This window comes from Apis cerana, linkage group LG1 (assembly GCF_029169275.1).
Source record: "Apis cerana isolate GH-2021 linkage group LG1, AcerK_1.0, whole genome shotgun sequence".
NCBI lineage: Eukaryota > Metazoa > Arthropoda > Insecta > Hymenoptera > Apidae > Apis > Apis cerana.
This window is the reverse complement of record NC_083852.1, coordinates 3,050,626-3,063,327: the sequence shown is the minus strand read 5'-3', so window position 1 is coordinate 3,063,327 and position 12,702 is coordinate 3,050,626. Positions and strand designations below refer to the sequence as shown.

The following is a 12,702-nucleotide window of genomic DNA, read 5'->3' as shown; positions in this document are numbered from 1 at the left end:
TATGGAAAAAGAATTTTTAAAAAAAAATTTTCTTTTTATTTATACAGATAGGAATTGAATTGGTGTGAGAAATACGAAAGAAAAATAATTTGTCTAAACTTTTGATAAAGAGGTGAAAAGGGGACAAGTAAATTTTGAACGGAGGCAACGAATTAATGAAAGGATAAAAAAATGAAAGAAAAAAAAAAAGAAACGATACAGGAAACAGACTTGGCCAACCGGATGGAAGTGGAAGCTACCGTATTCCATACAAATATCCAACTACCAGACCGCACACTGTCTCGTTCCTTGTTCTCCATATAAGAGAAACAAAATGCAATTTTAGCGCAGCTGTTTTTTCTAAACGAAATATAATTTAATTTTTTCTTTCTTAGCAACAACTCCTTAATTCATTTACAAAATCTCAACAAAATATCATGTAAAGTATCGAAAAGTATTTGAAAGAAAAAAGAAAACATTTTAAATTATTTTAAAAGCTGCTTGTATACAATCTAGTATAAGAAATAATACGTGATGACTCGAGCCACGCATTTATTTTCAATAATTCGATAATTTCAATTTCAAAATAATAATTTATTTCCCCGATTTAACCGGTTTTCGCCGCCTATTCGCATTCGGCGAATAAATATTGCAATTTTCCACGCTGTTCTAACGCATCACACCTTTATACTTTAAAGCTTATCTCTGTACAACGGCCATAACTATTCATCAAAAATGGCGAACGATCCTCGTCGGAATCCGGAAATTTATCGGCCCCATTTCCATCCGGGCGAGATCGTCGTCGCGGGAAAGATATTCGCGAATCGAGGCGGCGACGCGGTTTTTCCGCGAGATGGATATACGGGGCGACCGACGACGTGGAAATACGCCGAGAAAATACGCCGCGTTCACGTTTCGCGCCGCCTTTCAGCCGGATTTCGTTTCGCGTAACCCATCGCCTCGCTTCGAACATGCCGGCGTTCCATTCCTTTGTGGAGAGAAATCTCTCTCTCGCTCGCTCTCTCACTCACTCTTTCTCTCTGCCGATGGATTTCGATGGATTAAAAGGGAAAAAATGAATCATTAATACTAAACTGTGATCGAAAGAAATGGAATTAAAGGAAGTTGAACAATTTTTTACAGATAAGTGGAGAGGATATATTTTTTTAAAAAGGTACAAGCGATACAAATTTTATTATTACCGTACAAATATACGCGCGAAAGTTTTCTGGATAGTTCTGGGGGACGATTGCGTTGAATTTGTGAAAAGGGAAAGCGAGGGTTGGCGAGAGGAGGAAAAGAAAGGAAGAAAGGGATTCCGCTCACGTCGAGCTTTATGAAAAGAAAATTTACAGTCACGCCGTCGGCCCCCAGCTGAAACGTTTCACTAATCGGAATTCGTGGCTCTCTATAAATCGCTGCCACTCTTTGACGTCACTTCCTGCGCGGATACTGTTGGCGACATACTAATGACGAGCCGCATACCTGCGCCCAAAGCGAAGCAAACCGAAGTCGTATCGATGTAGCGACCACCGATTTTCAATTCGATTTCCATCATAACTTTTCCATGTTATCCGAAAGTTCGAAATTCGCGGGCTTTTTCTTCGCATCTCCTTAATTTATGCTTCATATATTTTATACATTTTCCTTCGAATTTTAAATTACGAGTTATTCTCTTATTAAAAAAAAAATAATAATAATAATTCACAAAATTGCAAGAAATATTTCTACGATATTCGACTTATATTTTTCTACTCGCTATACGTAATAAAGATCGAAAAAGTCACACTGTTCGACGCTGTCCGTTACTGTTTATATAACCTTGCCCTGTCCTTCTTAGCTAGAAGCTCAATAGTTGTGTACTTTAAAAGAAAGAAAGAAAGAAAAACAATAATAATTCGACAAGGTCTTCGCCTGCTACATATCCCCGGTCGACAAAGCGCTTAACGTTCACCACTTGACTCGCATAATTGTCCACTTCGATCCGGCCATATATATTACAAGATATATATATTATATATAGATATATATGTACACAGAGATATATATTATATTAAGCCAGAGAGGGGGAGTAGTTAAGTCCTGCCTGAAATTCGGTTAGTTTGAACGCGGCCAAGCCGTGGAAATTAAATTAACAAAGTTAATTCTCATTCTGAGGGAAAGGAGCGTTCTGGAAGCGGGACGCTAAGAAGAGAGTATTTCCAGGTCCCTTCTCCCAGCCAATAAGAGGAACAAGGAGTGAATGCAAATCTAATCTTTCCTAACATTCTATCCCTCGCGGTTCAACCTGCAGAACGGTCGTTTAATCGCTCCTTGGATCCCTTATTCGATCTTGGTCAGATCGTTGTAAAATCGTTATAACGTTGCAGTTCCACGCGAAAAATAGTAAAAGGAAATACTTATCCATCTACAACTAGTAGCGAAAGAGTATCATTAATTTGGAATATCTTTCCAAATTATATTTATATATTTATTATTTACATATAATTCCGATTACCCTCGAAACGTGACACTTTCGTAAAAGTCCACGAGTATCGAGTATCCATAAAAATTTTCGAGATAAAAGAAGAACCGAAGGAAAAGATAGGGAACAGACGATATCTCCATCCAATCACGAAATACTCTTTATAATTACTCGGGGAGGGTGATTTTTGGGGGGCCTCTTTTTCGATTTATTTGACGAATGCGAATCCGGGATTTAATTAGGGGAGCACAAACATTTCGTGTTCGCAGTGGGTAAAATTGATTTACAAACATTTGCCGGGTTTCGCGCTTGGACGCTCGTGGCTCGCGGCCGCGAGAAAAGCGGGAAATCGGGGGGGTGGAAGGGGACAAGAAAATATAGGATAGCGCGGCGCGTCGTTTTCGTTGGCAAACACACGTTGGGGGGAGAGGGGGAGGGGTTATCGTGAATTAATTGGAAAATGAATGGACCCGATGCGGAGAAAATGGCTGTTCAAGGATCCGATTGAACAATTGAAAGGAGAATTGAATCGATACGGCAATGCGATACAAGCGTATTAATGCGCTTTACGATTCAATATGGCCGCCACAGTGTGGAATTGCGAATTGTTTGCTGGATAAAAGGGGGGGCTGGAAATTTATTTTCGTAAAATTTCTGTTATTTTTTAATCGTTGGGAATAGAGATTTTTTTTTTTTCTTTTAAATCGTATAACGACGAGATACGATATAACGATAAGGTAAATCGGATTTGGCAAGATAAAATAATTATTTTTGAGAGATAGATCGTTCGACGAGTTTAACGTTTATGAACATCCCATCAAACAAATTGTTTCCAGAGTCAACTTAACTTATTCTTCGAGATTCGTGCAATGCTTCCACCCCCTGAGCAAAAACAGAGTGTCTAAATATCCCTCTCCTCCTCCTCCTCCTCCTCTCCCCATCTGTCTGCCCAAGTACTCAATACATTCTTCTACGCCCCTCCCACGCGCGAAGATAGAGCCCCCTTCTACTGCTCCTCCCGCTTCAGAATTTCGTGGCCGAAAACGAAGGAGGATCCTCGCGTCCGTACGCCAACGTCTTCGGTATTTAATAAACATTCCAGCGGAGGCCGCAGTTTTGCTGCGGGGTGGGGAACCGGCGGCTAGCTCGAGGGTCGTGGAATTTTTTCGTGGAAAATAATTCGTGGCTGGGATAGCGACGGCGGTCCAGGCTGGCTCGAATTGCTGGTGGAGGAGAGGAGCAAGTTCAATCTCCATGAAGCTTCGCCGTGGAAAATCTGATACGATGCATGCGGGAGGAGGAGGGGGCGAGGTCCGGTATCCGGTTAGGTTACGAAAGTAATTAAATCGTTAACAGGGGACGAGTTTGCGGCGCAATCGACGAATATGCGCGGGGTATCCAGGCCTCGCCCTTCTCGTTTCCCACCATTTCTCTCTTTCTCTCTCTCTTTGTCTCCCTCTCTACCTGCCCTCTCTCCGCTCACCGTTTCCCTTGATTTTCAATTTTATTATTTCTTTTGCCTGGCCCGAGCCTTTGACCGTGGGGGAAGGGGCGCGGCCGCGCCTCGATGAAACACGGCTCGTTACGCGACCAAGGAACGGAGGAACTGTTAACGAATGTCGAAAATTTGGTTGGGGGAGGATCACCCCTGTGATCGATTTAGATGGTGGTGGTGGTGGGCTAGGGAGAGAGAAGCAGAGGGGAGGGGGATCGATCGCGCGAAAGAATCGTTGCGAATCGTTGAAATCTTGCCAATCGTCTGTGTGACCCCTCCTCGGGATCCTCGTTTAACCGTTTAAAGAATTAGTCGGATAGTTTCTTGATTGAATTCCTACTGTGTGGAAATTTTTTTTTTTTCTGTATTACTCGCAAGATATCGATTCGAGGAAATGTGGTTCTCAATCCACTTGGAAATCCTTTTTTCGGGTTGATTTTGTCCAGAGATTTTCACTAACGTAAGTAGTAGTGAATTTTTATTTTCGTAGATAGTTTGCAATTGTGGATGAAGGTAAAATAACTAAAGAAGAAACGTGACGAGTTCAGTTTTTTTTCTTTTTGCATTGGTCACTCGAGGGAATGTGGTTCTCGATTCCTTGGAAATCCTTTTTTTCCAAGGATTGATTTTGTCCAGATATTTTCATTAACGTAAGTAGTAGTAAATTTTTATTTTTGTGAAAGCTTGCAATTATGAATGAGAGTAGCAATTAAAAAAAAAAATGCGCGCCAGGGAAATAAATCTTTCAAAGCTTTAGAAATTTATTTGTTAGAGTTCAATCTCCCTCCAATGATACCACTTTCGTTTCTTCTTAATGGCACACAATACATTTCTTTTTAAATCTAATATTTACTGCATATTCGTAACGAAAAAATCACGCTGAAAAACTAAGAAGAAGAAGAAGAAAGAAATATTTAACAAAACGAAGATTAATCGAGTGATAAAAAAAAGAAATATCGAGAGTTGAGAAGATAATTTCGTTGATGGAAAAAATTCGCACGGATGCGCTATTAAGATTGGTCGAACGAAAGGAACAGTGAATCGTGGAAAGGAGGAAGGGTTGACGAGGATAGAAGAGCGAAAGAGGGGTGCGGATAGATGGAGATATATTCAGAGATGCAGTCGGCTACTTTGCGTCGTTGCGCGAAACCCTATGCGACGGTGAATTTACATAAGCGGCTTTTCCCCGGCCGGAGCTTTTCTCTTGGTCCTAAACAAATATTGACTGGGACCAGTTCCGCCTCTCCTCGCGCCACCTGTCATCCTCAAATGGCGCGTGGTTGACTGACCGTGTGATACGTGAAACGCCTATTATGCGCGCTAATGACGCGATAAATAGGGAACGCGCCAAGTTACTTTAATCAGAAGAAAATTTCTTTTCGTCTCTTAGGATATTCAGAAAAAATTATTTAACTTAATCATTAAATTATTGGAACGACGAGCGATCGTTGTTATTAAAATTTGCATTATATTGTATAAAATTTTGGAATGCGAATTTAAAATCGAAACTATTTTTTTGACGATAAATTTTCTCCCCCATTTCCTTACTTTCAATGAAATCGACCGATATACTAAGCATATTCCATACTCTTTGTTTCAGAACGTAAATTGTTCGTTGGTATGCTGTCCAAAAAGTTTACCGAGAACGACGTTAGAAACATGTTCAGCGTCTATGGAACCATCGAGGAATGCTCGGTGCTGAGGGACAGCACCGGAAAAAGTAAAGCCTGTGCCTTCGTTACCTTCGCTAGTAAACAATACGCCATCAACGCCATTAAAGCTCTTCATCACTCGCAAACGATGGAGGTGAGTGGAATTGAAACACAATTGTTTCCACTATCTCTGCTACTTAACTCTTACCGCACAATGTCTTCTTTCGTTCTAATTGTCCTTAAAATGATCGTAACAATGCCACCTACTTTTGTTACTAAACCTTGCTACTCTTCCATTGAGAAGAACAATTCGTTCGCAGCATTCCTTGAAATTCACTTTCATTCTACCGATTCTTCGTTTATGATGTTAATTAGCGGTGGAGGTTTAATTTTTGAATGAAAATTTTTCAAAAAAAAAAAAAGAAAAAGAAAAGAGTTTGATTTGCACCGAAGATAAGATAGGAACTTATATTACCGATAAAATGTAAAAAGTATTTTCTTATTTATATCTTTTTCACAAAATTTTTGTTCATTTATTATAATAAGTTTTCTTATTAGGTTTATTTAAATGTGCGCTTTGCGGGACATATATATTTTAATTAAATTAGCTATGAATATAATTTTTTGAGATAGGTAACTGCGTTAAATAATTCAACACGAGGGAAAATATATTATTAAAATTCAATTTCCCGCAGAAAATATTTATATTGTAACTAAATTAAATTTTTAACAAATTCAGTTATTCCCGGTTAATTGCTATCGAAAATTAATTTTCGTGAAACTGATGCGCTTGACAATGTAGAGGCTGAAAGAAACTTTGCATCCTTACTAAAGTTTCATCGATCACGGAGCGTAGGACAAGTTACACACTTCAGTGAAGACACACTAAAGGTGCAACGAGGAGGAGAACACGATACCTCCTTAGACGAGCAATATTCAAAAATTACTACTAACGATATTTTGTCTAATTTTAATAAAATAACATACTTCGCCAAGTTTTGTAAATATAAAAAGTTGAATATATATTCGTTACTCACGAAATATAAATTTTCCATGAAAACGAGAAGTTGAAAATAATATTTTCTACGTCGATCTATTACAAAAATTCTTTCACGAAATTAAAATATAATCTCTCTCTCTCTCTCTCTTTATTTTTATCTCATACTCTCTGCACAACATTCAAATTTCATATTCCACGTAGCAATTTATTTTCAGCCTTGCAAAATATTTTCTCCGACTCTCTTTATTGAGCTATGCAACAATAAATATTTAACAAATATCTAGAGGAAAAAAAAAATATATATATATCGAGAAATACAATATATTTCCAATAATCGATTAACGAACGCACCTCCATTCGGCTCGCGATAAAAGTTTCAATTCGAGGGAAGTATCGAGCAATAATGCTACCATAATGGCGGGGAGTACTCATCCTTCGAATCGAGTCCCTCCATACACACACTCTACGGAATTGTTTCTTCTTCCCAACCTCGTAATACACGGCACAGTGTGCACAAGAACCATACCGAAGCCTTGTTTCGACCGATGAAGAAAGAGAATCGTGCCAAGGCACGCGGCTACGACAGCAATTCCATTTTGATATCATGAATATTTCCAGCTGCGGGCTCGTCGTCGTGCTTACTCGTCGTGGTCGACTTAACTGGCACGATTTCGTGCTTCCTATTACCCACGTAAACAGCCCCGCTATTTCGTATTCCCCTTTATACGAGAGATTCAAAGGAACTATACGTCATATACATACATCTAAAGGATCGTTATTAATTATTATGGCTTCGTGGAACGATCATCCGTAATCGTGATTCGTCGCAATAATTCTCTTCTTCGACGACCGTTCTCGTTTGATTATGTTAATAAGATAGATCTTGTTAATCCTTTTACAAATGAGAAATACAATAGTGAGTGATAATGACGAATGTCTTTGAAGATACGTGTTTCCGTTTAATGAGTTGGGGTAATTCTTTCAAAATGAAAATTAAATTGCAAGTTGCACGATACGATGATATACGTCTACAGATGTATGGATCTTTCAAGTGTATCGAAAGAGAATTAGTTTGAAAATATTACGGGTGTCTTTTTCTTTCTAAGGATTTTGATATTTGAAGTTTTAAATTTTAAAAACTGTATGTAAAAAAAAAAAAGCATTCGAAATTTGTCGATGAAATATCATTCCCGTCCTCACTCTACTGATTATAGATCCTCTAATTTCAATTTTCCCCTCGCTTCCTCCTTTTCTCTATATGCATACACTCGTAACTAGTGACTTCAATAGTGGTCCCAAAATTAGGGGCAATTAGTCTCATTAGTTCGCCTGGTGAACACGACTGGCATCTATTCATATTCAAACACTCACATTCATACCCTAAATGATATTCGAATTAGGTGAGTTATGTTGGAGATCATTAACTGAAGGGTAATCGCTAATTATAATAATGCTGGTTTGAAAATACCCGCGACCTCAAAGAAATTCATGTTATTTTAGATGAGATTATTATCTATTATTTCCGTTTGTCATTAATCTAATGATAGATCCATGCTTTATTCTATAAGAAATATACTTTGAAGTATGAAATTTATTTTTTATAATTTATATAATCACGATAATTATTTCAAATATTTATACAACATGCTTTTTCCAAATTGAATCATTCGTATAAATCATATTGATAAATATAAACGAACTTATATTTAATCAAATAATTAAGGATGTAATTTAATTATTTCTAATGCAGAGTCTATATAGTCTTCATATTAAAGATGTATGTATTTATCATACTTTATTTTTCTTTTTTTTTTCTTCTAGGGATGCTCGTCGCCGCTGGTTGTGAAATTTGCAGATACGCAGAAGGAAAAGGACCAGAAGAGGATGCAACAACTTCAGACGAATCTTTGGAATATAGCAGGAGTCAATATGGCGCCGCATTACCTGACCGTCTGTACCTTTAATATTTCATAACCGACCTTTTTACTCGATATCAAAGAGCCCATTTGCATCAAGAATGAAATACTTTCTCGTAAATTTATTTCCCTAGAATCTTTCAAATTACGCGCGTAGACTTTACGTGAATCAAAAAGCATTTCGTGTCCATACGAAAAAGGACGAAATTAGATGATAAAACCTAATATACTTTAGAACGTGTAATTTCTTGATGCGAATCTTATGTACCGATTATAATATTATTTTTGACGTATAAATATAATTCTCGAATGCAAAAAATACAACGTTTGTTATAATTTCGTCTCAATTTGCGACTGAAACAATTCAAAATTAGAAAAATCAAAATATATAATAAATCGAAGACTTTCGTCCAAAATATTGTTGTATCGAATCATCTGAAAATATTTGAAAAATATTAGATATCGTTAAAATTTAATAAATTAAATTTAGCAGTTTAGTTATATGTGTTTAATATATTTATCACATGGACATGGTTTTCGGTGCAAAAGCTTTTGCTGCTAGAATTTCCATTCAGCTCGCCAACGTTTTTAATGTATATAGAACAAATAGCAGCATTGATATAGTAAATACACGGAACCTGAATGGAAAGTTACGCGGCACAGCATGAGACAGTATTAAGTCGAATTTAGCGCACAAGTTGCATGGAGATAAATGCAACTTGTTTATCCACAAGTATAACTCAATCAAAGATATAACCGTTTAAATGGATATTATTTCTATCATTTCGATAAATAGATTAATTTCACGATTCGAAAAAATCTTATATTTCAAAATTTACGTGTCGAGAATCCAAACCTAACCTATAATATAATGTCAATATTATCGAACAAGTTAAATATCATTCTACAAATATTAATAACGTTTAAAAGAAGGATGAAAACACCTTATTCATCGAAAATTGTGTCTGCTTGCAGAACGATACGCCAGCTTTGGCTCCCGCCTCGCTGCAGCTGTTGCAACAACTTCAGGCGACAACAAGCGCCGCGACTCCAGTTGCGGCAGGTGCTGGCGCAAGCGCACTGTCGAGCGTACAGCATCAATTGTTGCTCCAACAGCACCTCGGTCTCGGCGCAGCAACTCCTGCGCATGCGGCCGCGCCAGCCGTACCGAGTCCGCCGGAAATCAACCCTGCGAATCTGCAGGGACTGGCGACGCTCGCGTCTTTGAGTAACACCGCCGGTGAGTATGGTTGGTGTCGATTTGCTTTATCTTTTATTTTCGTACCGTTTTTACTCTTCTCTCGTTTTTTTCTTTGCTTTTTATTTATCTTAATTTATACTGTAATTCGTTTATTATTATATGTTCATCCATTCGTCACGGATATACATTCGTGAATCGTTGTTGGCAAAGATGAAACAAGCTTAGAATTTTGTAATCTTAGAAACTTAATGTCACGATTGATCTCAAGCTGCCGATTTATAAATAATACTTTATTTTTGTAAATTTATTTCGGTTACGTTTATTTAATATATTATTCAATTGTTGTAACATTACGAAATATCCGAGAAAAATGTCTTAAATATGAGAAGTATAAGCGGAATAGAGATATTTTTATTTTTCAGAATTACAAAGTAAATCAAAGTGTTTATTTATTAGATTTCTTCACTGAACTTCGATACTTCAAATAAAGCAAATAAAGATAACATTCCTATGATTTTTTTTCGCGTTCCTACGATTTTGCATTCCACAAATTTGCCAACTCGTGAACAAACGTTGCAGTCGTAATTTATACGACCCGTACCATCGTCCTTTTTCATGTATACCTACTTAGCGTTAAATCAACATTCATCATCCATTGTCCAATTGTTGGAAGTAGCTCTTTATCGCTCGATACGCACTTGTCAGCCCGCCACTTGTAAATTATCGAACCTACTATTTCGTAAGTTTCGCGTGCGGTCATGTTTAACCATCCCGTATTTCATTTTACCTCGGTTGTCTTCGCGATAATAAAATTGTACATTTAACGAGGTCGAGAAGCACGCCAATATAATGATATATTGTAGATTCCTATCATTAGCATTCGCGTTAAAACGTGTGTTTATCGTCTTGCTGAAAAATCTACGATTATTCGACAACATAGCAGAATTTGCATGTCATTAAGCAAATGCATTAGCGATTGAGAATTTTTTCTTTTTGAAAATTTTTGTTAGCACAATGCAAAATAATTCTCTTCTATTATTAATTGGATTATTATTAGCAAGCATAAAAAAACATTATATGATTTCGTAATTCGCTGTGTAATTTATTAATCATTATTCATAAAGACAATATTGTCTTTTTTAATAATTTTCAATTTAACTTATTGTTTACAAGAAAAATTTATTGGCAAGTTTCTAATAATGATCCATAAATTATGTCTTAATTATAAATTCAAATTAAACTTGTATTATTAAAACAGGCGATATTTTATCACGATAAATTTTTATTTTTATTTTTAAAATTTAATTTTCATTTGTTTTGTTATCCATCAAAATATTAGGAACGTTATTAGGATGAAACAATTTTTTGCATAAATGCAATTATTATAAGAAATATCGCGTTATCACTTTACACGTATACAATTTTACCATCTAATTATTCCGTCTGTGTTGGATTATGCACGTTGCAGCAAATGCGGGAGTATCGCCGATGAGTATGCAAAACCTGGTTACCCTGGCTGCCATGACAGGCGGAAACGGCAACCTTCAAGTGTCGCCAAACAGTGAGTAAAACAAGAAACTTCCATCAAGCACATAATTATAGAGACGCGGTAACGTTGAAATTTAATTTATTATTTATTTTCATTATTATTACCAATTGTGTTTGTCCATGTTCTTTAATACTATAAAAAAAAAAAATAAGAAAAAAGAAGAGCAAATAAGAGAAAACATGAATAAAAGATTATACGAATAATGATAAATTTAAAGAAATAACAGCATGATGAAAAACGAGGATGAATATTTTTGTTATTAAATAGTATTGGTGGAATATTTGACATAATTTTGCGCGATGTTGATTAATCTGGTAGCTATTAATCTCAGATAATCTGTTTCATTTCATAGATCGTTTTAAATATGTGTATGTATATTATTTATTTATTTATGTGATTTATTTGTATCGAGAATTTTAAGTGTGCGTTGTAAAATATGGAGAGTTAAAAATAAGTTTGTTTTTTTCTTTTTTGTTTATATTAACAAATCTGGAATAGCTTTTGCCGAGTTATTAAAAATTTCCGTGAATCCAATAATTTGTAATTATAAAAATAAATTAAACAAATAATAGAAAATCATATATCGATCACAATTCGAGCATAGATACTAATTTTATATTGCTAATAAATTAAATTGAAAAATAACATAAAATCAAAAGTTATTCCAGTTAAACCGTAAATTTAAAAAATGTATTTATATTTGTAAAACGAATTTACATCCTCGTTAAATTAACGCGATTCCTTCTGTCTTTTTCTTGTCACTTATGTATATATATATATATATATATATTATATATATATATACTTCCGTGTCTATCGTTAACCGCGATCGAGGTCGATCGCTTCAAGCACGCCAAAGTAATCGCAATAACAATGATATCGCACGACGAATATTTTATTTCGTACGTTGAGTTATCGGCTAAAATAAATTTCCAAGTTTATATACGTGCTGAATATGTAAACACGTTACTAACTCCGTTTGTTAATATCGTGAACGTGTTCTGTGTTTCAGCGTTAAGCGGACTGGCGAATTCGACAGCAGGTATGTCGCTATGTACGTGTCGCATTGCCTGGTATAGTATTAACAATTACTAAATTAATCTCGGCCGTTCGCGACACTCTAACTTCCTCGTGTTAATCACGGTTCGATTTACATCACGATTGATCCGCTTGAAGGAAAAAAATAAAATATATATATATATATATATATTTATATATATAAATATATATATATATTTAGCGGATGCGTTACGATTACTGGATCTTACACGGTCTTGTACGGTGGCGCCCCCACGGTACTCTAAACACATGATGGCGATTTATCGTATTGTACATTGTTGGCCATATATGATTCTATGAAAATGATTTTATTATATTGCGTCACATTAAATAATATATTTTCTGTTATATCTTTAGTATTAAAAAAAAGTAATAATTAATATTTTA

At 35.9% G+C, this 12,702-nt stretch overlaps 1 protein-coding gene across 34 annotated transcripts in view; it reads left to right on the top strand.

The window, feature by feature from the left end:
* Positions 1-12,702, top strand: part of LOC107994778 (CUGBP Elav-like family member 2) — a 383,891-nt gene that overhangs the window by 353,585 nt on the left and 17,604 nt on the right. For 17 of the 34 annotated variants that reach the window (XM_062085667.1, XM_062085686.1, XM_062085575.1 and 14 more), the window contains 5 exons: positions 5,539-5,744; positions 8,412-8,540; positions 9,482-9,755; positions 11,176-11,268; positions 12,269-12,310. In XM_062085667.1, coding sequence (XP_061941651.1) covers positions 5,539-5,744; positions 8,412-8,540; positions 9,482-9,755; positions 11,176-11,268; positions 12,269-12,310 — 744 coding nt within the window. The remainder of the gene's footprint in view (positions 1-5,538; positions 5,745-8,411; positions 8,541-9,481; positions 9,756-11,175; positions 11,269-12,268; positions 12,311-12,702) is intronic. The other 17 variants (XM_062085597.1, XM_062085586.1, XM_062085551.1 and 14 more) reach the window with 5 other exon arrangements.